At 35.5% G+C, this 26,745-nt stretch overlaps 1 protein-coding gene across 3 annotated transcripts in view; it reads left to right on the top strand.

The window, feature by feature from the left end:
* Positions 1–17,470: 17,470 nt before the first annotated feature.
* The window catches only part of GRIK2 (glutamate ionotropic receptor kainate type subunit 2), an 833,871-nt gene continuing 824,596 nt past the window's right edge, over positions 17,471–26,745 (top strand). For 2 of the 3 annotated variants that reach the window (XM_069077159.1, XM_069077157.1), the window contains exon 1: positions 23,221–23,856. In XM_069077159.1, coding sequence (XP_068933260.1) covers positions 23,742–23,856 — 115 coding nt within the window. In that variant the 5' untranslated portion in view covers positions 23,221–23,741. Of the gene's footprint in view, positions 17,910–23,220; positions 23,857–26,745 lie in introns of those variants that run through there. The other variant, XM_069077158.1, reaches the window with a different exon arrangement.

Genomic DNA, 26,745 nt, shown 5'->3' with positions numbered 1-26,745 from the left:
ACATGAATTAATATATAAGATTAAAGAAAAGAATATAAAAAAGAAAAAGTATGTAGGAAGGGGGGTGGGGGGGGGGGGGGAAGGGTGGAGGGAAAGAAAGTGAAAGATCCTTTTAAAGATAGATATAGACAGGGAGAGAGAGAGAGAGAGAGAGAGAGAGAGAGAGAATCCCTCAAGTTTATAAACTTTGATCACCTCAGCTCCAATACAGTTTTGTTTTAGAAAGTATCTCACAGTTCATGAGTACTTTCATTCATATAGTGTTTTCACAAGGGAATCCAAAATTATCTGATCAACATTCTTTAATCCTCAAATATCTCTTTGAATTAAATAAACAATGAGATCCTGAGCAGGTGGAGAAAGATGATTAAAAGGAGGAGGAAGAGGAAGAGAGAGCATAAAAAAATAAAAACAAGCTTACTAAGCATTTACAATATCTCAGGAATTGTACTAAGCACACAATTGAAATATTTAATTAGGAATGCCATTGTGGACTAAAATGAGCATGAGTGCATGCTCACTAAACATGAGTGCATTTGAAATTCACCAAAAGCATGAATATTTTCATTATGCAACAGTACAATGGCATAATAACTACTGAAATAGTTGTTATGAGTCATAGGACTTCATACTCCTGTGTGTTGACAGTACCATCAGAGCTAAATCATACAACAACATATTGCCAACCATTACAGACCAAGCATATGTGACAACTTCATCTCTATGCATAGATTAGATAGATAAAGAGATGGAATTAAAGAACTATTAAAATCTAAAGAGGAAAGGAGTTGAAGAATCTGAGATTATTGAAAATCTTCATTTACCACAATGGAATTATACATAATCAAAATTAGTTTTAAAAATTAACATTGTCTCAAGTGATTTTGAAACAGAGATGGGAATACTTATGTAGGAATCTCAAAAAAGCCACTTTTGAGTGCGATGGCATGAATCCAACTAGCAAATATATTATACCAAATAGAGTAGTTAAAAAAACTTTTATTTGTTATAACCATCTTGAATGAATGTGTTCTCCCACAACATTTGAGAGACAGTGTAAAGCTATTACGGCACAAAACAGTATATAATACATCAGCCATTTTAATTTCCAGGGTTAAGACCAAGAGAAGAAAAGTGGAGCTATCAAGGGATACCCCTAAGGATAAATATCAAATGCCACTGTGAAGGATGTTACTTGAGAAAGACAGTGAAGACAGGGAAAAGGCATTGGAAGGTAAGCCTCAATATCTAGCTGGTATACATAGTGGAAAATGTGAAAGCCATGCCACTCAATTAAAGGTAGCAAAAAAGAAAAATATGGAAAAGATGAATCAAATGAAAGCAAAGGAATAAATCTAGTTCCTTCCATTAGTAATTAATGCAAAAGTCTAATGACTGACAGTTCAAGGAGTCAAAGCAGGACAAAGAACAATATACAAAGAAAAATATACAAATCAATATCAATTAAAAAAAATTTTCTATGCAGTCATAAGAAAGAAATCTGATGAGAGAATCCCTTTCCCCAATAAAAAAGAGGGTAGAAAGTTTCGGGTCACCTATATGGTTGCAAAAAAAATCATCAATAAAATTAAAATTCTAATTGGAACAAATGCAAAACACAAAGTTTGTACAATGTCAATATAATGAACAAAAGAGTTTTGTTAAGTGAGATGACTCAAACTCTAGCTTTTCTTCAAAACTAGAAAACAACAGGGTTGGATCATAGCTATAATTATTAGCAAAACACAAAACACTTTACCAACTACTACTCAGAAACAAGACTGTTTTTCCTTTTCTTCATAGAAGACATTTCATGTTTTCTACCAAAACATGAGAATACCAATGACTCCTATAGATATAGTCCAATTATATGATTATAAAGTTTATACAATTATTTATAACTTTTATTACTAAAACATGTCATGTTCATGAAAAGACGAGGCTATCTATATTGCTTTTTCCTGATTATCATAAAACATTTAGTCCAATTTCACACTCATGTCTAATTCATGTCCTGAAAGAATATAAGAATAGTGAAATTTCTAGAGTTATTGCTATCTGTGAAGAAAAATATTCTCTATACTACACCACTGAAATGACTCCACTAAGAAACAAATGAAACAACTTCTATATTGTGCAGAATCTTTCTCCAATGATTTCAATATTTTGTTGGGTCAAGTAAGTGTAAAATTCTTAATGTACATGAAGGAATGATAAAGAATAAATCCTTCATGCTTGAATCCAGAGGTCACATTGACCTAAGGAATAAAGCTAACACTTACAATGCCATGGTTTTCTTCAGGCAAGGAACATTAGAGTACAAAGATATTAAGGAGAAAGCTGGCTGAGTACGTTAAGAGACTTATTAGCATCCTGAAATCAAAGCTGTATGAGAAGAATACATTTAAAGCAATTAATACTTTTATAATTACAGCCTTAAAGTACAACTTGAGGATTGTAAAATGTATTGTAACTGACTTGGAAAGACTTCTAACAAAAAACTCTTACATTTTTTTAAAGTGTTCACAAATCTTTAGGCATTTAAAGAAAGATGAACACTTCCTCAGGCAAAAAGGAGAATTAACAGATATTCTAATTTTTGTTGTTAAGTTGTTCCAGTGGTAAATAGGGAAAAGCCCTAAAGTAATACTTTTGGAACAAGAAGTCATCATTTTACTGAGCACTAGATGATGGGTACATACCACTAGATTTGTTGAATGTAACTAAATGTAATTTAATCTCTGGGTAAAGTCTATGAAACAGCTAAGATCAAAAAGTAGAATTTAAAGGCCTTTCATGGACACCATCCACATGAACTCAAGCAACAATATATTGGCATAGATATGATGCATAAATAGCAAAGTCATACAAGTTTATTCATTGAATTGGAAAAGTTTATGATGATAATTCAAGACATAGTCATTGCTAGAAGAAATTATCAAAGAATTTTTGTTAAGAAGCCTAGATTTCAATGATCATTGAAGAATAGCCAGAAAATATTAGGAAATGTATAATATTACTACAGGTTGCAAAAATTTTATACCTATAAAATGCCTAAAAAAACCATTGTGTTGCCTAGAATCATACCACTGAAACTTAATACCTTTCATAGATGAATAGTCAACAAATTCTCACGCTTCAAATATAGAGATAGGAACAAGGTATGTGATATTACTGGCATAGGGAACTAGAGAAAAAGTAAACTCCATCTGCCAATGCAAGTTAGTACCTTCCCTGCAACTTATAGCCTTATAATGTCTAGAGCACTAAGAGGCTTAGTTATTTGCACATAGCCATGGAAGAGGCAGGATTTGAGTTTAAGGTCTTCCATTTTTCTTCCCATGATGTCTCTACAAATATATTCTTCAAAAATTGTGACCAATAAACAGTTCTGGACCTGAAGTATTATCACAGAATAAACTATTGTCCATATTCACCCAGATATAACATCGATCTATGAAAATTTAAGAAAAATATTTTAAATAGATGTTGCCATATCAAATACTCACAATTCCTAAGCTACATTTAGTGGAAAAACTTTCAAAATATAGAAACCTAACTGAAAACCATGTGGTAACATGATACTGTTTATATCATTCCCGTTACCTACTATTAGACTTGTTTCAAAGGTGATCTCAGTGAACCTATGGAAGATAAGCTTACATCCCAATACTTTTTTTTTTTTCAACCAGGAAGGCAAGGCAATTGGGATTAAGTGACTTGCCCAAGGTTACATGGCTAGTAATTGTTAAGTGTCTGAAGCCGAACTTGAACTCAGGTCCTCCTGCCTCTAGGGCCTGTGCTCTATTCACTACACCACCTAGCCACCCCCCCCATCCCAATACTTTAAATTATTTATATAAAACAGTCATTTTGTTCAACTGTGCAATAGTTTGCATAAAATTAAATATAAAAGAATAACAGCATGATAACATAACAGCATAACAACCTTCCTCAGACTATTTTTAGCTAACCCCCATAAAAAGATGAAAATATGGAGAATAATAATATTAACAATTATACATAATAACATAGCAAATTATACTCTGTGCTTTACAAAATGTTTTAATACATTAGCTTATGTCTCATATTTCTACCTCTACCAACATTTTTACAAGGTAAAAATGGATTAAGATGAAAATCAAGGGAGAGATCCTTGAAGTGAAAGATATAAATAGGAAACTTGATGTGGGTGTAGTGTTTTTGGTTTGATGTTTATGGATTAGAAAGGTTTGTATACTACAGGAAGAAATACCTTTTAGTATTCATTTAATATCAATTGATAGAAAAATAGGTTTTCAATTCTATCGGTCAACTTCTAGCAGTTAAGAACTGCCCTCTCCATTCTACTCTCAATTCTGAGATGGAGGAGAGTCAACTCGGTCTTTCATACTATATTTACAACCCTGCACATTTCAATACCCACCTTAGGGGGGGAAACACTATTAGAATCTTAGAAATACCAAAATTAATAGAAAGAGAATCAACCAAGTTTGCAAGAAATTTAAAATATATGTTAAATATTGTATAACTTGGTATTTTCATGGACTAAGGTTCTCATTTATCTTTGTCAAGGATTTGGCTACACTGTGTGTAGCCTTTTTCAGCATCATAAAAGTTATCATTTTAATTTAATGTAGTATTCTTTTTTTGAATATGTTCACTTCAGATATGACCCAGCAAAATATCAATTACTAGGATTTTTATTTTTAATTGTTTTTCCATTTCCTTGCAAATGCAAAGCCAATTTAAACCAAGATTACCTCAAATAATATAGGAATCATTTTAAAGATGGTTTATAAGTTTTATAAGTACCTGATGCCTTTAATGATGAAAAGTAATTTAAAATTTTCATATATATGTCATTAACAGCTCTACTTTGTGCCTGACATGCAGATGCATTCTATGCATATACACCTAGTAGCATCTATTTCACATTTCTTAGTTCGGATAATTGGATCTTGATTTTTAAATCTTTTGCTGGGTAGGATATAAAATGATGTTCTGTAATTTCTTAAATTGCTTAAAAAGGAGAATGTTATCATATTGACTGAATATGACTTTTCTTCTATAAAATCACCAAAATATTAACATTATTCATTCAACGAACATTTTATAATAAGTATTCTTCAGAGTATTTTCCACAGAAACAAAGCCATATAATCTTAGTGTCTTTTGGAACTACTTGCAAGGCATCATGCTGTGTGCTGGGGGAGAAATAAGATTAAATAAGAACCTCAAGTGTCCTTGATGAGCTTACCATCTAGTATTATAGAATCTAACACTTGGAAAGGCACTTAACTGTTAACTAGTCCAACCCTTTCATTTTAAATTTAAGAATACTGTGGCCCAGAGAGGCTAAGGGATTTGTTCAATGTTATGCAGCTAGTAAATTGCAGAGCAATTGGGGTGGCTAGGTGGTGCAGTGAATAGAGCACCAGCCCTGGAATCAGAAGGACCTGAGTTCAAATCTGTCCTCAGACACTTAACACTTAATAGCTGTGTGATCTTGGGCAAGTCACTTAACCCCAATTACCCTGCCTTCCCCCCTCCAAAAAGAAAAAAAAATTGCAGAGCAGTCACTCAAATACAGGTCTTCCAATTCTAAATTCAGTGTTGTTCTCAACTGTACTATGAAGGAGATGAGACAAATGTAATACAAATTAAAATATAGTAAATGAATATGAAGAGTATAAAGTTCTTTGGGATCAGATGAGAGAGAGAAAAATAATGAAGTTACATACAACCAAAGCAATCCTTATGGAAAATTTATATCTTGAAATACTTCTTTTTAAAAATAAGTTTTTATTGATGTATTTATAGTTTTTAAATATTTTCATTATTTTTCCAATGCCCCTCTTCTTCTTCCATCCAGACAGCCACCTCATGTAACAAATACTATTTTCTTTTTTTTTTTTCTTTTTAAGCAATTGGGGTTAAGTAACTTGCTCAAGGTTACACGGCCAGGTGTTTCTGGGTGGGTACTAAGTGTCTGAGCCCGGGATTCGATCTCCAGGTCTTCTCAACACTGGAGCCAGTGCTCTTACTCGCTGTGCTACCTGGCTGCCCCAACAAATACTATTTTCAAGGCAAAAAGAAAAAAGAAAGGAAAAATCAGCATAACTGATCAATATATTGAAAAAGTTTGAAAATATGTGCAATATATAGCACTTCTGCATCTCCTACATCTGCAAAGTGGTAGAGTGAGTATCTTCTAATATCTTTTCTTTTGAGAAATGCTTATTATTTATAACTTTGTAATATCTGATTTTTTTTGGAGGGAGAGGTTCTTTTTCTTTTCTTTTTTTTTTTTTGTTTATCATTTTCTTGGCCCTATTTATTCTGTATCACATCAAGTAGATGTTTCCATATTTCTCTGTTTTAGTCATATTTGTCATCTTTTTATAGCACAGTAACATTTTATTACATATATCTACCATAATTTGTTTAGACACCCCCTAGGTGATGGGAATTTACTTTCTTTTAAATTCTTTGCTATCATAAAAAAAAATGTTGTTATAAATACTTTGAATTTTCTTGTTATCAATGACCTCCTTGAAGTATGAACCTAGTAATGGACTCTTTGGGTCAAAGGTTATAGACATTTTAGTCACTCAATTTGCATAATTCCTAATTGCTTTCCAAAATAATTGTACTGATTCACAGCTCCACCAACAGGCACTGATGTGCTTATCTTCTCACAACCCCTCCAACATTGATTATTGTCTATTTTTTGTCAGCTTTGCCAAAATTTATCTAGCTATTTAGGTTGTTCTTTATTTCATTAAGGAACACTTTGTAATTGAATCTATACAAGTATTTTTGTACCTTGGTAGATTGATCCTCAAGTACTTTATGTATTTTTAAATTAATAGGACTTCCTATTCTGTTATTGTCTCTTGGATTTTGTTACTATCATATAGAAATGTTGTTGACGTTTGAAGGTTTATTTTGTACCCTGAAAATTTTCTGAAGTTATTGTCTACATTAGAATCTTTGCTGATTCAACAGAACTTCTAAGTAAGCAACCATCATATCATCAATAAAATAAGAATAATTTTATCTTGGGGTGGCTAGGTGGTGCAGTGAATAGAGCACTGACCCTGGAGTCAGGATGACCTGAGTTCAAATTCATCCGCAGACACTTAAAACAAACAAACAAACAAAAAACTAGCTGTGTTACCTGGGCAAGTCACAACCCCAATTGCCCTCCAAGAAAAACAAAAACAAAAAAATTTAAAAAGAATAATTTTATCTCTTCTTTGCCCATCTTGGTCCCTTTGTTTTATTTTCTCTTGTCTGCCTGCTTTTTACTACATTTCCAGAACTATATAAAATAATAGTAGGAAAAGTTGGCTTCCTTGCTTTATTCTGTTATTTACTGGTGAAGGTGTTAGAATATTCCCATTGTATATGATGCTAGATTTTTGTTTAGATATACTTTTTATATTAAAAAAGTCCCTCTGTGCCTATAATTTATAGGGTTTAAAAAACATAAATTAACATTGTACTTCATCAGAATTGTTTTCCACATCTATTAGGCTAATCATACATTTGGGAACATTTTTGTTATAATATGATTAACTTTGTTGATTGCATTACTAATATTGAACACTCCTTGAATCCCTGGTAAGTATCCAAGTTGGTTAAAATAAATAATTTCTTGAATGAATTGCTGAAGTATCTTCCACAAGATTTTTTAAGATTTCTAAATTGATATTCATGAATGATCTTGTTTTATAGTTTTCTTTTCTTTTATTCTTTCCTGGTATAGATATTAGGACTATACCTGTGACTCCAAGAAACTGTAGTATACATAGTAGTCACACTCAGATAAAACCATCTCAGCAGACAGGCTAAACCAGGTTGAGGGTAACTGAGGGTATATTCAGAGGATGTCTGCCCCAAGCATGTGAAGATTTCCCCCACAAGAATGGGTAGATGAGAACAATTTGAAAATGGCTGAAGCAGCCCCTATGGAACTCTTAGAGATAAGATAATTATTAAGGTTTCTATTTGGTCTTCAATTAGTTTGGATAGTTAATGCTTTTGAAGATATTCCTCTTTTTCTTCTGTGTTCTAAGTTTCAGTAACATATAACTGTGATCTCTAAATGTTTCATCAATTAGAAAGAGAAGATCAATGGATTGGGCATGCAGCTGTAAAATAAAAAACCAAAAAATTAAAAACCCACAATTTTGAAAATAAAAATAAAAATTATAAAAACCAAAGAGGAGATCAATAAATTTAAAGGCAAAAATGAATAATTAATTTAATAATTAAAACTAGGATGTTATTAACTGAAAAATAAATATGTAAAGCATTAGCTATTGATTTTATAAAAATAAAGAAGATAACCAAATTAGAAGTATCAAAAATTAGTAATATGGACTCAGAACCAATGATGAAAAAAACAAATTATCAGAAATCATATTGCCCACTTATACATCAACAAAACTGACAAATGAATTGGATGAAAAAAATACAAAATGCTCAAATATATAGAACAATTAATAGAGGACTTAAATAACCTAATCTCATTTTTAAAAAATGATAAAGTTTTAAATGAACTCCCAAGGGGGGTGGGGGAACTCCGGAACTACATGAAATTACAAATGAGCTATACCAAACATTTAAAGGGGAATTAATTTTAATATTACATAGACCATTTTTTAAAAATGGTAAAGAATAGGTTGTATTGGCAGCTAGGTGGAGCAGTGGATAGAGCACTGGCCCTCGAGTCAGGAGGACCTGAGTTCAAATCTGAGCTCAGAAACTTAACACACACACACAAACAAAAACTAGCTCTGTAACCTTAGGCAAGTCACTTAATCCTAATTGCCCTACCTTCCCCCTCCAAAAAAAAAAAAGCCAAAAAAAAAAAAAAGAAGAAGAACTTTAGAATAGGTCGTACTATATTCCTTCTATGAAACAGATATGGTTTTGATACCTACACTAGGAGGAGTAAAAAATAAAAGAAAACTATAAACCAATTTTCCTAAGGAATAATGACACAAACATTATTTTTAAGGAGACTATAGCAATATATCACAAAGATTACGCACTATCAACAGGTCAAATTTGTACCAGGAATTCAGATCTATTTCATCTATTTTAAATGAGAAAAACTACAAACATAATTGGCCGCATTAGTAATAAAAACAACAAAAATCATTTGTATTATATTGATTGATAGAGAAAAGGTTTTTGGCAAGATATAACACCCATTCCTGTTAAAAGACAGGAGAAAGAATAGGAAAAATAGAACTTTCCTAAATATAAGTGGTATCTATCTAAAACCAAGAGTCAGAATTTTCTGTAATAGATATAAACTAAATTCTAATAAATCAAGGGTAAAGTAAAGGTGTCCATTATCACTATTACTATTCAATATACCGCTAAAAATGCTAGCTATAGTAGTAAGTCAAAAAGAAAAAAATTGAATTAGCATAAGCAAAGTGAAAACTAAATTATCTTTTGCTGATGATATGATGGTTTATTTGGAGAATCCTTGAGAGTCAACTAAAAAATGAATGGAGACAATTAACAACTTCAGCAAAGTTGGAGGATGGAAAATAACCTTATATTAATCACCAATATTTTTATATGTTACCAAAAAAATATAGCAAGAAGGGAGAAAAAAAGAAATTCTATTTAAAATACCTACCAAAAGTATAAAATATTTGGGAGTCTACCTGTCAAGATATACATTGGAACTATATGAAAAAACTACAAAATATTTTTATAGAAATAAAAGACATATCTAAGTAATTGGAGAAATATTGATTGTTCATGGGTAGGAAAATCCATTATAATAAAAATGACAAAGCTACCTATATTTATTTGCTTATTGTGTGCCATACTAATCAAATTACTAAAGGATTATTTTATAGGGCTAGAAAAAATAGCTACAAAAATCATCTAGCAGAATAAAAGGTCATGAATCTCAAAGAAAACAATGAAAAAAGTGGGAAGGAAGATGGCCTAGCAGTACCAGTTCTCAATTTATACTACAAAGCAATAAATGCCAAAATAATTTGGTACTGGTTATGAAATAGAGAGGGTGATCAGTGTAAAAGACTAGGTAGGCCTCCTATAAAATGAGTACTATAGCCTAATTTGATAAACCCAAAGACCACTGTTACTGGTTACACCCCAGTAGTTGCATAAAAACTGTTGAGAAAATTGAAGAACAATATGGCAGAAACTAGGTTTAGACCAACATTTCACATTGAATACCAATATAAGCTTCAAATGAGTACATTGCATAGACATAAAGGGTGACATCATAAACAAATTAGAGGAGAAAGAATGAAATTATATGTCAGATTCATCAGTAGGAGAAGGGTTCATAACTAAATAAGAGAGAGAAAAGATCACAGAAGGTAAAATGGACAATTTTGATTACATAAAATTTTAAGTTTTCCACAAACAAATCCAAATTATCTAAAATTAGTTGAGAAGAAACAAAAGAGATAAAGTCTGTAATAAATTTCACTGAGAAAGGTCTTCTTTCTAATTTATACAAGGAAGTAATTCAAATGTATAGAATAAAAATCATTTATCCAGTTGATAAATGATCAAATGATATGAACAGGTAATTTTCAGAGAAAGTAACCCAACCTTTAAATAGCCATATTTTAAAAAAATGTTCAAAATCACTACTAGAAAAATGCAAATTAAAACAACTGAAGCTTCACCTTACATACCTCAAATAGGCAAAGTTGACAAGAGAAAATGAAAAATACTGGAAGAGCTATGGCAAAATAGGGAGAGTAATGCACTAGTTTTTGGAGCTGTTAACTCATCCAGCAATTCTGCAAAGCAATTTGGAACTATTCCCAAAAAGCTATTAAACTGGGCATGCTCTTTCACCCAGCAATACCACTACCAGATTTACAAAGAGATCAAAGGAAGAAGAAAAGGAATGCCATGTATAAAAATATTTAAATCAGCCTTTTTTTTGTAGTGGCAAAGAATTAGAAATCGAGTTGATGCCCAGCAATTGAGAAATGAGTGAACAAATTACAATATATAAATATGATGGAATACTATTTTGCTATAAAAATGATGACATAGATCATTTCAGAGGACTTAGAAAGACTTGTTATGAACTGATGGTTAGTGAAATAAGGAGAACCAGGAGACCAATTTATAATAATAACAAAAGTACTTTAACAATTTTAAAAGACTTAGGAGCTCTCATCAACTTTGGGACATTTTTTTCCCAACTCAACCAATGCAAGAATTTGTTTTGTTTGACTATAAATTTTACCGATAGGGCATTTGTTTTTCTTGGTTTCTCAGTGAGGGAAGGGAAAGGGAGAAGTTAATTTTCATTGACTGCAATTTTTTTTAAAGTTGGGATTAGGCTTACATCTGAGAGGAAGCTAGTAAAGTATTGAGAATCAACGTACCTGAGCCAGTAATTATATGTATTATCTGACCCTTTCAGTTATCCATTTTGCAGAGATGCTAGAGTTTTAGTCACCTCCATTAATGTAACTATCTGTTTATTCATCATATTAATGATGTGAAGCTTTGTTTTTCTTTCTTAACAAAATAAAAAAAAATGTATGGGATTTGAGGTCATAAACAGAAATGTTCCACAGCAACAACCTGGGAATTGAAGATGTATTCATCACATTTTCAGTTTCTAAATGAGATTTTGCTATAGGATCCCTAATGTCACTAGATATGGCTAAACCTGCTTCTAATTTTTTACATGATCAACTACATAAAATATTGATTCAATTAAGTGATGAATCACTTCCATTAATCATTTTGTATTGGGATTTTAAATACATTTTCAAAGAGACACTACTAAGGAAGAGATTGAATCATTTTCATATTAAAAGTTTGTTGGGACAACAGATTGCAAAATCACCATGTAGTGCCTGATTTTCATCCTGTTGATCATTATGCAGAATGTGCCATATTTTGATTTGAGCCTTGTCTCTGTACATTTCAGCTTCATTCCAATTTTACTGCCTCATCGATTAATTTACAGAATTAAAAACCATAACTGAATTCTATTACCTCTCTTGTACACTAGCCAATAATGCTCAATTAAACAAGGAGACAGCCACCCAGATTCAAAAGCTACTACATTCTTTGCTAGACTGAAAGCCAAAAGGTATGAAAATAACATGGTCCCAATTTCCCAAAGAAAATAAATCAGCATACCAGTAAAAGTATCCATTCTGCTATAGAAATGAAAACTTGCCTTAGTAATGTCACTTTCAGTAAGAGGAAAATTATACCAACATCTAATCTTCAGTGCCAAATCTTCAGTATTCAGGTACTGGAATCACTCCTCAGGAGCCTTAGCCAGAATTTTAAGGAGTGGAAGCAATGTTTTATAGTGGAAAAGTGATGGTCTTAGAATCAAAAGTCATAGCTTTGAGCCCCTGCTATTCTGTTTCCAAGTTATCTGATCTTGGGTAAATTTTTTCATCTCTCTATTTCAGTTTCCTTAGTAAAATTAGAGGGCTGTCCCTTCAAAGCCTAATATCTATGGTTCATAGGCTTTTTTTTTTTTAAACAGGGCCTCTTAGGAGGAAAGGATGGCACCTCTATACCCAAGTAACTTTTTTATGGCCAACTAACAACATAGGAGTTCAGAGTTTTAGTGATGTATTGAAAAAAAAAGAAACATGAATCCCAATATCAATTCAATCTTTTTCATCAAAAAATTTAAGTTCCTACTACTTCCTAGTCACTGAGTTAGACAGTAGAGATAGATTCACAAAGACAAAAACAGTTTCTCCTACAAGAAAATCTACAAGAAAAAAATTAACAGGTACATAAGTAATTGAATACAAAGTTAATATAATTTAATTTAGTAGTTGGCTGGGATTTGCTAACAGCTTGGGGATATGGAAGCTATAAGGAGGTGGCACTGGAGCTAAACCTTAAATGAACTTTGAGATCAGCATCATAACCTGTTACTATCAGGGTCTGTTAATATGCTAAATATATTGGTGTCTTTATTGGGGGTGGTTCATAAACTACATTCTCTTAGGTCCTGAAATTTTATGATGAAATCATCTTTAATCTCTATTGGCAGGAGACTTTTGAGTATTCAGAAGTATTTGGAAAGTGTATATTAATGGTTGGTTGCTATAGATACTCTTCTGTGAGGGAGTAAACCCATTAGCATCATCTTAAAGTTCAAAAATGTCTATTTTACTAGTTAATCTGTAATTTTCTCATTTATGAAAGCCATTATTGGAAGGGCTAGTGCTGAAAGAACCACTGGGTGATAAATGAAATTGGTATAGATTTCTAGCTGGAAGGTACCTTAGAGGTGACCTATTCTAACCTCCTCATTTTTTACAGATGAAGAAATTGAGGCCCATGGAGGTGAATTGATTTGCTTAGAATTGCCCCTATAGTAAGTCACAGAAGCAGGATTCAAAGCTGGGACTTTTGAAAACAAATTTAGCACTCTACATTTTTCCACATTAGAGGTTTTGGGGTCTGGTTAAGTCTGAGGGAGAATTAGTTAACCTGATGCCCTAGCCACAGTAACATTTTATCCATCTAAGAATTTAGTGAATGCTTTCAATACAACATAAGTAAGGAGATGAAATTCTCCTTTGACAGAAGTATCAGAATTATATTGTGATTGAGTAGAAGTGGTATCTGAAGATGAACTTAAAAATATGGGGCAGTGGTATTAGTGGTAAAATGGGGTTGTTGGTCAAATAGTGCAGTGTGAATGCATCAACAATTTTCTGAAGAATCTAAAAACCTGTAGAGTAAAAGCTATAAGGAGATGATTTTGGAAGTATAAAGTGCTTGAAGAGAATTCTTTGGTAGGTTACTTCAGTCATGATACCTGGAAAACTAGGAGACTAGAAACAGAGACTAATTCAAATCTAGTATTTCAGTATAGTCACAAGGAGTTGAGACAGGATAACATGAATTTGGCAGTAAGGATAGATAAGAAGGGGTTGAATCTGAAAGATCTTGATCAGGAGCAAGCATAAGCTTCTGCCAGTAGACAGATAAAAGAAGCAAAGAATATTGCTTCAGCTATAATCACACTGAAGTTTATATAGGTTTCTTGCAGAGTTGAGATGCTACACAATATAATTATGAAAATGGTGATTTTTCTGGTGTAGGGTAGGGAATCTAAATTGGATCAAGTTGAATTTGTGGTAGTCAGAGGAATGTGCATAAGTGTTTAACAACCAGGTCTCCAGAAAAAAAATAATTGTAGGTGGGAGACACTTTTAAATTTAATCTGATTTGTTAACATTTTTCTCCATCACTTTCTTAAGTTTAGACAATCAATAAAACAATAAACCAAGCCCTGGTTTATAAGGTTTGCCCACTTCTGAAGTGCAAATGTTCACATTGAAAATTTAGCAATTGACTCTCACTCAGGAGCCTGTTCCAACTGGTCCCAGCACACTTCAATATTCTGTAGACAGTAGGAGGTATAAATCGGTGTTCAAGAGAGGGAAGGGTGAGTTTGTTTAAGACTATAGCTGAAACTAATGTGAAGGAAAGAAAACCTGGGGATAGGGAGATGAGAAGACAGGTTCATTCAATTTTTTTTTTTCATAAATGGAAAAAGATCCTTAAAGTTTGGGGGGATTCCATGGAGGGAAAGCGCTTTTTTTGTGTGTGGGCTAACCTGGTAAGTGGGAGGAGTTCTAGATAGAATGTCTAGTATTCTAAACAATCCAAACATCTCTTTGTGCATTAGACATTTTTCCCCCTGCAGAGAAGCAGCAGCATATTTGTCAAAACAAGCTTTGCGTTTATCTTCCATACTCTGACCTTCTGTAACCTAACGTTTTTAGCTTTATGAATAATTTCTCTATTGATTTCAGGAAAAAAACCTAACTGCTGGGCTGTAAGAAGGAGCAGTACCCTGACTTGAGAACACACTTCTTGTAACAGAGGATATTGTGACAAATATATAGCTTGTTCTGAAGGTGAATAATAGCTGGAATTCAGGAATGGCCTCTCACCTCAACTCCCAGAGTAAGGGATGCAAGGACTGGCCAGGGGACTTCTTAGAGTATTCCAGTTGATGTTCAGGAGGTTTTTCTTTGCCCCGGGGCCTGCAGGGATGTTGAGCTCAGCCCGAAGTTATTCCATCTCTAGACTAGTCTGCTTTCTGAGACTGGAGGGTGGGGTTGGTTGTGGGGAAGATATCCTGCCCCTACAGCCCACCTAGCTTCTAGGGCGAAACAGTTCACTCAACCGACAGAGAAAATCACTCTACCCCTCCCTTGGCCATAGTCCTTGGCGGGGGGTCCTCTTTAGAGATGTTCTTTCTTCTGTAGGACCTCCGGCCAAAGAAAGAGAAGAAAGCATGCCTGAAGGCTGTGGCAAAACGAATCTAGTGAAGTGCCTCAGGACTTGATACACTGCAAGACTCAGAGACCAGAGCCCTTTCTACGTGGCCCTGAGTGAGTCACGGTCTCTGTAGTGCGCTATCTGCCATACAAGGAAGGCATTCACTATTTATGTCCTCCATACAAGGAGTCGGTTGTTTACTCATAACTGGAGCTTTTCTCCCCAAACCCGCGCTCCGCCCCCTTCCCCCGCTTGATTCTTGGACGAGGCAGAGGATTTCCCTGTCAGTGTTCGCATAATTTCTTTATAATAAAGTTCTGAATTTGCCCCCAAAGCGGAATGGATCAGGGCCCCAGAAAGCTGGGAAGGGGAGAGGCTTTTTCCTGTCCCAGGAGTGTAACTGGAGGTTCAAGGAGTCCCGCCAGCTGCACCCAGGAAAGGGGGGCGGAGCCTGGCACTAGGGCTTTTGCTATGGGGAACTCCTAGGCGTAGTGGTTGAGATAAGGAAGTAGATTCAAAAGGAGCTGGTTGCACTGTGGGCTGAGGAAAACCCAGGGCTGGGCGAGCATAGAAGAGTGCTTACCCCAGCCTTTTTAACAACTCCAAGGTACATTAGGAAGTAGCTAACAAAACCCAGAGTGGGACTGGGTGACCAGGCTTCTCATACTTGTCAGTTATAATGGCCCCTGTATTTCTTTTAAATCAAATACTGGCATCAAACTCCGGATCCACTAAGCTACATTTCTCTTGATTCCTCTATTTCCCCCTTCGCCTCTCCCTTTCTCCGCTTTCCCTATATTCTTCCTCTTTCCCCTTCTTTTCTCTCCATATTTTCTTTCCTCTCCCCTTTCTCTCGAGAGACACTCCGATTTCTCCCATTTCTATCTTCCTCTTCCTCTCCTCTGTCTCTACCTCCTCTTAAAAATCATAGAGAATTGTTGAGAATCACTTCCTCTGGGAGGAAAGGACTGTTTCACCCCTAGTTAATATTGAAGCTGCAGGATAGAATAGCAATTGGATTAAAAATATATTGACTTTTCCTATCAATAGAATCAGAAATCTGGAATTATTTTCCTAAGTTTGTTTGTTTTTACTGGAAGGCAAGGTACATTTTGAGTTTGTATTTTAGGACCCCGAGCGATCTTTCTTTCAGAGACTTAATCTGATGTTATGATAATATATGATTGTATAGTCTTGGTACAGCCACTACTAACTTCTTGATAAATTAGGCTCCCTCAAAGTCCCTTAAAGTTCTCAGGGATGTTGCATTTTCTTAACTCTTTTCCCAGGCGATTTCCAAAGCCCTTAACCACTAACATCTAGACAGAACTGGAGTCCAGCAAATCCCATGTCTAGTCTATTGTAGATGTTTGTTTAGGGCTGCTGAGAAGTTTGGAGGACAGAGCGATTGCAACCTTTCCCCTTAGCCATTAAGCGGTAAAGATGACGCCCAGAAAGACAACATATTTAGCATACAAAAGTCTCTGCATATACTCCAGGTAGAAAAATCCCTATCTATTCAGGGTATAAAGAAGTTCCTATTTAGACCCCGTGTATGGAAATTCTCACATATGCAAGGCATAAAGAAATATCTTCACTGACCCTACTGTACATTGGAGTTCCCTTCTCTTCTCACAGGCAAAAAACGTTTTCCCCACTTTCCAGATCCCTGGAGGCGTTATAGCAGGGTGGAAAAACTGGGAATAGTGACTTGAAATCCTTTCAGTTCATAGCGATTAAATGCAGAGGTGGAGAAACCAGGATAAGATCTCTCGAGTAAAATGCAAACATCAAAGGCAAATTGCAGTGTATTTGGCTTGAGAGAAGCTGGCGGGGAGGCATAGAAAAGAAAAAAAAAAGGAGAGGCAGCTCATAGTCCTTGGCCTCGAGAGTAACTTTAGTTGCCATGGTTTTTGAAAGGAATAAAGCCCACAGTCATAGTACCAAATGTACCCAAGCTCTTTATCCATATTGTAGCTACAGAAATCAGGTAAATTCCCTAGAGGTTTACATCAAGAATCACCCAGTCCACGTTTTCAGTTTTCGGTTATCTCCCCCCGCCCCTCCCTCACCCGCCCCGTCACCCACACCCGCCCCCAACCCCTCAACTAGGAAGCCTTTCAGTCCAGCCCTAGGGTTTGAAATATCTTTAGCCTGAATGCTTAGAATTAAAGCTGAATGAATTCGAGGAGAGCTCTCCTATGGGACGAGAAAGAGGGAATGAAAGTGCAGTGGGAGTAGCGGGACAGTGAAGTGCAGGCGGCCCACAGCCCAGGGAAAGGAGCTCGGCTCCTTTAAACGGAGCGGTGGAGAGCTCCCGCCAGGAGGCGTGTCAGTCTCAGCTACCACCGGCGCTGCTGCTCCTGCTGTTGCTGCCACCACCACTGAAGAAGTGGCTGCCGGCACTGGGGCCGCCTTCACTGGCACTCTGAGGTCCCGAGTGCACCTCAGTCCCGGATCCCGGACCTCGGCAGCTTCTCTACTTCCTGGACAACCTCCTTCGGGCTCTTCTGGACTGCTCCTCCCCTCGCTCTCAGGGCCAACCTCTCCCCACCCCTCTGCCCTCCCGCCCACCTCTCCAGAGGAGAAAGGTAAGAACTCTTCGGGTGTGGTGAGCTCTTGGCTCTTGGGTTCTTCTCTCATATAATTATTCTGTTTTGTTTTTCCCCAAAAGGTCAGGAGGTAAGTAGGGGGAAGGATGGCATAGGACCCAGCTCCAACTGAGTTCACACTGGGGTATTTTGTTGAGCGGTTTTGACCGGCTTACCTCAATGAATTACAGTCAAGGAAATACCTGGTCTTGCTAACCAGGAATACTCACTTTCTCCAAATGGAATAATTGAAAAAATGAAGGTGTCAGTGATTGGGCTCAGTTTTGAGGAAAAACAAAAACAAACTCTAGTGGAAGAGTGTAACCGAATTGCAGGGACCAGGCTATTTATCTATACATCCATCCATTCATCTAGTTATCATTTCTCTTATTTGGTTATACAGTGATAAAGAGCTATAGTCATTTCCTTTTTGCGTTATCCAGAGTTCAGCAGAAGGCACTTTATGAAAAAGGCCAGGATTTCTGTTAGAGAAAAAGGACTTAGAGGTTTGGATTATACATGCCTGGAGTACAAGAGTAATGACTCTTATGACATGCCAGATTCATCTCCAATGCAATACTATTTTTTTAAAGACAAGGAGACTTTTTCTAGGAGCCTTAGAAAATTACTTTAGGTATAGGTGGTAATAAACAACTTACTACTGCTGTTTTATTGATGCCAAGAAGTTCTTTTCCCCTCTACCCCTATTCTCTCAGTGTTCTGGTCCTCAGAAATTATCTGATCTCTTAATTTTGTATCTTCCACTTGCAAGCACCTATACACTCTTTTGTAACTTAAGCAGTCTTTCATTCAGTTTCTAGAAGGTATATAATATTGTGTTTTTTCCTCTATTGATCAAACTTTATTACTTTATGAATTTAGGATACCCCACTCCTGCAAGGCATAAATCCATTTCCTCCTAGAAGCCTAACAAATCTCTGGGAAAATTAACTGAGAAAAAGACAACTTTCAGTGGAACTATAACAGAGATATGTGCTGCCTAGAGAAAGTCTTTTTTTTTTTTTCTATTTAAAGCTTGTTGAAAAATATACTGCTTCAAAAACTTTAGAAAGTTTTTGAACAGGTCAATTTATTACAATTCCGTCTTTTAGGCTACACTTCTCTTCAGCATCTAAAAATTAATCACTACCTTAAATGTCATTAACTATCAGTGCAACCGAAATGTGGTACAAATAACAAGAGTTGAAAAAGAATCTATAGTCTTATAGCTTGTAGGAGTTGAATGTATGTGGGCAACAATATTCCCTTACCTTATAATAATATCAATATTAATTTTATTCCCTGACATACTACAGAGCAGTGGAACAGGCTGCTGTTTTCAGCCAAGAGGAGATATAAGCACATAGGTGTGTGTCAGGCATTACTGTAAGATGGTATTCTCCTGTTGCCACATTGCAAAAGCAAGGCTCTAATGGCAAAGCAAAGTAAAGGCATGAGGAGGATTTCACAGGAAAATTCTGTAAGATAAATATATAGGGATCTTAAGCCATATGAAGTCCCTCTGTAGGAACTGGGGAATGATTTTAGGTTATTTTAGAATATGACACTGGTAATCAGTTGCATGACTATATGCTGGAAATGTAAATGCATAGCCTAAGGAATATTGTGATATGAGGATTAATATGCACATGGACATGTCCCAGCAGGTGGCAGCTGACTAGAATCAGATTCATCCTTACTGTGAGAATAGAAAATGAAAATGAGCTCTTAAGTAATAATGCTTAGTATTGAAAGGTCATTTGTTTAAGAAAATGTAAAAAATAAAACAAGGATTTTTTTGGTGGTTGAAATAAAAAAAAAACTGTACAAATATGATCTATGTTTTTCCTTTCTGTTACTTCCAAAAGCTGAAAATTTATTACTCTAGTCTATTTTGATCCCCCCCCCCCCCCCCCCCCCCTTGCCCCTCCACCCCCCCCCCCCCCCCCCCTCTCAACATTTTTTTTTTTTGTGTTTTATAATATAAAAAAAAAGAAAAAAATTGTGTTTTTTTTTTTTTTTTTTTTTTCACACAATAGTTTAAATTTTTTTTTCAATTTTATTGTGGCAGTCTTGTCAATCAGTCAGTGGCCTGCATTAACACTCAACCACTCCACTATGTGTGAATATGTGTGTGAGTCTGTATGTGTGTGCAAAAACAAATGTATGGGTGTTATGCAATTTCTGCTTTGACCTTGGAGTCCACAGAGATTTAGCTACTAAAGATAAAAGATGCCATATGGTAGAAACCCAGAAATAGTAAAATAATAACACAGAATTAACATGGATAAATTTTATTACTTTTAATTATATATGGCCTTCAACACCAATGTTAGTTTTCTTTCAACTTTGGACTGAATCACAAGACTGACACAATTTAAGGAAGGGTTAATTTTTTTCCAGTCAGATACTTTATAATGAATTATTATTTTATCACATAGCTGCTAATGCTAATAAAACATTAGAAGTATTATTTTAAAAATATCTTAATTTGTTTACTGAAGATGTTCTTAAACCCAGGGAGGGAGGTGGTTTCAGTTGGGAGGAAATTTATTTATTTTTTGGTAAATGTTTTTTAATGTAAAATTTCATTAGAAAGAACTGAAATAGAACTTATTATCCTTATGTGATGAATTTTAAGGCTACAACTAATTGTACACTTTATAAATGTCTTTAGCCACTGAATACTGACAGCCCTTTATTCAGTCTTCTGAACTGTTGGTGGTCTTTCAAGCATTTCTTTACTGAGAAATAGATATTCTTAGTGCTAATGAATGAATTCGCAGTTAATAAGAGTGGTTTTCACAGTACACTGGAAAAATGAATGTAGCCCTATGGAACAAGATTCCAGATACTGAAAGCAATCTTCCTAAATCATGAAACACAAACTAGTAAACAAACTATTGAACAAACCAGACCTATTAAAATGTGAAGACAAAATTTTATTTTTATTTCAGTAAATCTTTGATCCTCTTCATGTGAAGATTGCATTTTGAGGTCTCAAATTACACATTATAATGCTTTATTGTGGATTACAATGTAAGGATGTTGAACTTGGAGCTCTATGGCACTGTCCATGGTTCTGAAAAAAAATGTCTTACGTGTCTCATCATAAACCTTCAACCAGACAGGTGCAGTCGCTGTCCGTGGTGTTGAACTGTTCAGCCTAATGCATTAGAAAAGTGAAATAACTATTTTAAAAATAGATTCTTTGAAGGAATTATGATAAAAAGTAATTTACCCTACAGCATTTGGAGATTAATTTACTGCATGAGAACTTTGTGAACCTGGAAACTTAATCCCTACTCCCTCCCCTTTCTAAGACTAATAGCTGTGTTCATATTATGTTCACACAAACCAAAAACAGTTTAGGTGTTATGTACTAAATAGGAAAAATGTCAAACTTCATTTGAAATTTACAATATGTTAACTGGAAATTAAAAAAGTAAGTGATAGTACCTTTTATTTTCTCAGGATATATAAAATAGCAGGTACACTGAAAAATAACTGTTTTGATTGTTCACAAGTAAAAATAAATGTCATTATTAGACAATTATTTTACAATATTTGAGCAGTAGAGGAAATTAAGGATATTAAAAATTACTTCAGATCTAGATCCTTATAAAACTAAATGTAAATTTATAAAATCCAATGAAATAAATGAAGGAAATACAAGAAAAAGCATCTTGGATTATTCATATTCTTCAAGAGCTGTTCTAAATATGGGCTGAAGGAGTCGCTAGATACCCTTAGTTTTAGCACTAGGTATTCTTTTAAAAGTGCTCAAATAGTCAAATTATTTGATTGAATTGCCTGCTCCACTGCAGAACTAGCCATTCATGATACTTATTTTTGACACTGCAGTTATGCCTCCATCTTAAAAAAAATCAATGATATTTAATACCATTGTAGAATTTTCTTTTTTAAATTCAGCATTTCACAATTATTTAAATTAAGATGTGTAGAGACAATCACTGTAATAGAATAAGAAGAACTTGCTGAGAGTTTTTGTTAATTTTTTTTTTTTTTACAATTTAGGGATACACAGCAAGTAAAATATAGATAATATTTGTTTTTATACTCTCTTTATAACATGCAACCTATTTAAGAATTAAATGGCAGTCATACCAATCTTTAAAATGATCTGATAGCTATTCTTTTAGTACATACTAGCATTACAGTATATATTGCCATAATTCGTTGCTACATTGAACTTTCACTTTTGAAAGGAATCCCTTTCTTAAGAGGATGGGGGGTGGTGCTAGGAATTGAGTGGTTTCCCAGGAAATATCAGTTTATAGTTTTGAAGATTTGCCTTTTTCTGTACTTAATCTTTTTTTTAAGATGAGTAGTGAAATCTTTATTAATTTCAAAGATAACTTCTTTTATGATCTGAAATGACATTGGCTATTTTAAAACTTATGTGCTATTAAGATAGTATATAGTTTATTTTCAGCTAATAAGCACATTTTTGTATTTTAAAAGCATTTAAGAAATAAAGTCAATATTGGTTTTACTTTTTTTAAAGAATGAACTACTATTTGAGAGAGTTGGATTATATTGGCTGGAGATGCAAACTATCCAACTAGAAAATACAAATATTTAATGGAATACAAAACATCCCACCAGAAAACTACTAGAAACTTAAAGAACTCTTACAAGTATGGCAAGGATGTTTAATGTTACTCAAGCTAAGCTGAGATCTTTTGCCTCCTATAAAAAACCATCACAATGCCACAGTAAGAAGAAAGATGAACATAAATTATAGAAGCACTTGGAGTTTATCACCTAAATCCAAGCATCATTTGCTCTCTTATTTATGTATTGTACTCACAGGCAAGTTGAGAAACTAGTAATCAAATAGATTCCACTTACCTTAACTTTAGTATTTAAAAAAAAATGTGTAAAAGGAAATCCTCTAGCCAGGAGTAGTAATCAAGAAATGTCTTTCACAAGTTTTTAAAGACTACATACAGTCACTCAATTTCATTCTGTTCCATAAAAATAAATGCTAGAAAGTGAATGTAAATTTCAAGTCTCTTATTAAACCTAAGCGGGAGTTAGACTTTCAATATATCCTCTGATAGTCTTGGAATACAGTCCTTTTTTTTTTTTTAAGCGCTTCTAAGTAATAGTGGCTTCGACCTAGCTAGTCACCTATTAAAATTCATGAATTGATCTTAATAGAATTGCACAGATCCTAGTCAATCTTTAGGGAAGGGCTTTTGTTGAAAAACAAAAGGATTTTTCCACACATAAACAAACACGACTTATTTCCAACAACACAAGGGTGCTCAGATCTGTTGCATAAGAGATATTGAGAAAGCTGTCTGGCAGGCAGCCTTAAGAGGAGAGCAGCTATCTCAATTTTTCTCACTTAATCTTGGCTTCACGTCAGAAGCTGTGCAGCAGTGCAGTAGAATAGAAGCCTAGCAAAGAGCCCTTTGTACGGTGACTGTTGCTATGTCTCGATATCTCCACGATTTCCCAGGCTGGATTACCTATTGATTTTCCTCCTGCTTTGCTTCCTCAGGCTTACCCGGCTGGACATTGTGTGTGTGTGTTTTGGATTTCTCAAGGATTCTCCCCGACTAACATGGATGTCCCACCATTCCTTGCAGTTGAAGGTTGCTCCTTGGCGCAGTGAGTGAAGAACATGCAGGGACTGCTAATGGGTTTGGGCAGCGTAGACTCGCTCCTCTCTCTGTGACCATGCCGTGATCGTGATCGTGTCTGAGGGCCATCAGTCTACGTATTCTCATTCTTACCCTACCGGGGAGCCTGACGCTAAAAGGGGGAAGTAGGTGCAGCGCGTGTGTGCATAGAAACACCATGAAGATTATTTCCCCGATTCTAAGTAACCCAGTCTTCAGGTGCACCATTAGACTCCTTCTCTGCTTACTGTGGATTGGATATTCTCAAGGAACCACACATGTATTAAGATTTGGTAAGATTTCCCATCCCTGTTTGTTGTACGTTAGCAAGCTCCGCTGTAGCAGTCCAATGTAAATACGCATGTTTATCTCTGAAAGGGGTCTCTCCTCAGTCTGGTAGATGTCCCCCCAATCTCTGGAGACGTACACTAAACCTGGTTAGTTTCTATCTTCCTCCCCAATCCCGACCCTAACGCCTTAACCCTAGGCAGCAGGATTGAAGGGCTGTATTTGTATGTGTTGGTGCTGTAATACCTCAAAAATGATGATAATTGTGGGGAAAGTGACTGGCAGCTTTGCCTGCCTGAGCCCCCTAGGTCTCTGTCTGCAGAGCGATCAGCGCTCATGTTGATTCCTTGTACTGGACGCTTATTTCCATAGTGGTGGAAAGCAGAGTTCTGTTAGTGGCTGATTAGTTAAAATTTGGCAACTAGTTGGTAAGTTCTCGCTGTCTGTTTCCTTCGCTAAGAACTTGGAGTGCCCCGGGCAGAATCACGTAACACTTTGGAAAGAACATTAGGTTGTTATTTTCCCCCCTTCTCGGAAATAAAACCTTTGGGTTTTTTTATTGAGATTTTTACTCCCAGGCTTGCTAACAGGGAGGAGCATGATTTAAATAGAAATACTTAAACGTTGAAGTTGAGCTTTTGCAATGACTCAGTGTGAACCTGCCCCTGTTAAATGAACTGAGGTATGTGTGTTCCTTTTTCCCCCACCTGCACGTCCAACCCACCCCACTCCAATATTATTTAACTGAGAAGAAATAACATTATAATATCCGTGCCCTAACTTCACATAGGAGCCTCAAAAACAAAAGAGGAATGAGTGAAGATTACAGGGAATCTTTAAATTTCCCCATAAAATTAGGGTATCCCTCAAATTCACACTAAAATCCAAATGTGAAACTTGTTAGGTGAAATGCTTGGAGAGAGATGTTTGTTTAGATGAAATGAAGTGTGATCAATGTCCAACTACACTTGAATGACCCAGGCTGTTGTAGGAGGGAGTAGAACTGGTCCCGGAAAGTTCACCAAGGAAGATCTGAGTTTAATAAGGGAGAAACCAAGGCATTGTGTTGACACAATTGATCTCCTTTTGATAATTCAAAATGATTTATATAAGATTTGTGAAAACAAATATTAATCTGACTGTAGTGAGGAAAAAAACCCAGAAAGTTGCTCGGATAAATTTATGCTGGAAAGTGACCACATATATCTCTTAGAATCTTTAAAAAAAAAAACAACCACGGATAAGGAAAAGTCTGTATCTTTCCCATTAGACATAGAGTGGGGGAAAATGCATTTTATAATGTTCAAAAGCATCTTTTTCCCCCATGAAGTTGAAAAAATTGGCGATAATTTTAAAAGAGTTGTTATTGATCTTGTGTGCTGAATTTCTGACTGCAGTACATTTCTTTGCCTCCCTGTTAATATAAAGGTGATATGTAAGGTACATCTTAGCAACAACCATCCTTAGGAATGTTTGTTTCTTTGGGCACGACTAAACAGGTCCTCTATCACTGCAGGGATGTATGTGTGCATATGTGTTCACTGATGGTGTTCTGAAACCTTACTCATTAGAGCAGACAGTAGAAGAACTCAAAGTCTTGTTTCTTCTAGTTGTTTGAGTTGTTGCAATTATTTGGAAAATAAATTGAAACATGTGTATTGCGTGTGTGTGTATGGTGTGTTTAGGGTGTGATTGGTGAAGACTTGCAGTGTGCAAACTCAGAAGGTTTAATTACTGCTGCTCTGCTCTTGCAGCACGTATTTGCTGAATCATTAGATTGCTATATTTGCTGATCATTTCATATCTTCATATTAAAAAATCTTGGCTATTGTAACAGAATCATGTAGTGGCTGTCCAAAACAGCTGACACTTTAAAAATAAAATACATTCTTTGGATACCACACTTATTGAATGTACCAGTGAGACTTTACCTTAATACCTTTATATTTTGATACTGAGAATCAGTGGCATAGGGTCTATATTAACTTGCATCCAAATGGGGATCAAGATCTTCTCCCCACACTCCCAGTGATGAATTGGATTGTCTGTGTTCTTAACTTTTCTCTGTTATGTGTATCAATATGGCTTTTCTTGACTGTCTATCTTTAACTTACCAGATAAAGAAACAACTACTTGTATACAAAGAAGAGTTGTGTTCTCTTCTGGGGGAAAATGTGTGTTTAGGAATAAAGAGGATCTACATGTGCATACAGATGCTTAAAAGGTTATTTTGAACTTTTCAGTTTGTTTTTCTTTTTTATTTAAGTAATAATAGCTCAACTCTTCCATCTGTTTTCTTTCTGATAGTGGTTAAGGAAATAAATTAGAGTTAGGGGTTAGGGAAGGTTGTTTCTTTCACACCCAAACTTTAACCAGTGCCTGGGAGCTGCTGAAAGTCCAGCTGCCACTGTGAGGCTGCCTGCCTGGGTGATAGTGATCCCCCTGCCTAGTCTTAAGCCTAGGAGAATGCTGAATTGAGAGATTCTCCCTTTAGGAAGAGGTAGGCAACACGCCAGCCTCCGCTTTTGCTTCTCAGCCAGCAATACTATGGCAACAAGGGAGAGAGCTGAGAGCTGGCAAAGTCCTCCAACCCCCTCATTCCTCCGGTGGAAATTAACCATCATGGATTTGGTATTGTCCTTCCTACTGCTCCCACTATTGTGGTGACTCGACACTGAATCCTCCTTTCATCGTCTGCTGCTTCCACACAGTCTTGCCTGTGATGTGTTGAAACCAACAATAACAAAGAGCAGCCACCTGCTCTGAGTGTGTCTGCCACTCGATTAATTCTGTCTCCTCCTTCCTTTCTCCTTGCTTTTCCTCCCACACCCTCTTTCAGCACACACGCACACACACACACACACACACACACACACACACACACACACACACAC

This window comes from Petaurus breviceps, unplaced genomic scaffold (genome assembly GCF_028583685.1).
Source record: "Petaurus breviceps papuanus isolate PSGF00001 unplaced genomic scaffold, PetGlider_PUasm1.0 90977, whole genome shotgun sequence".
Taxonomy (NCBI): Eukaryota; Metazoa; Chordata; class Mammalia; order Diprotodontia; family Petauridae; genus Petaurus; species Petaurus breviceps.
This window is presented reverse-complemented; position numbering and strand designations above follow the sequence as displayed.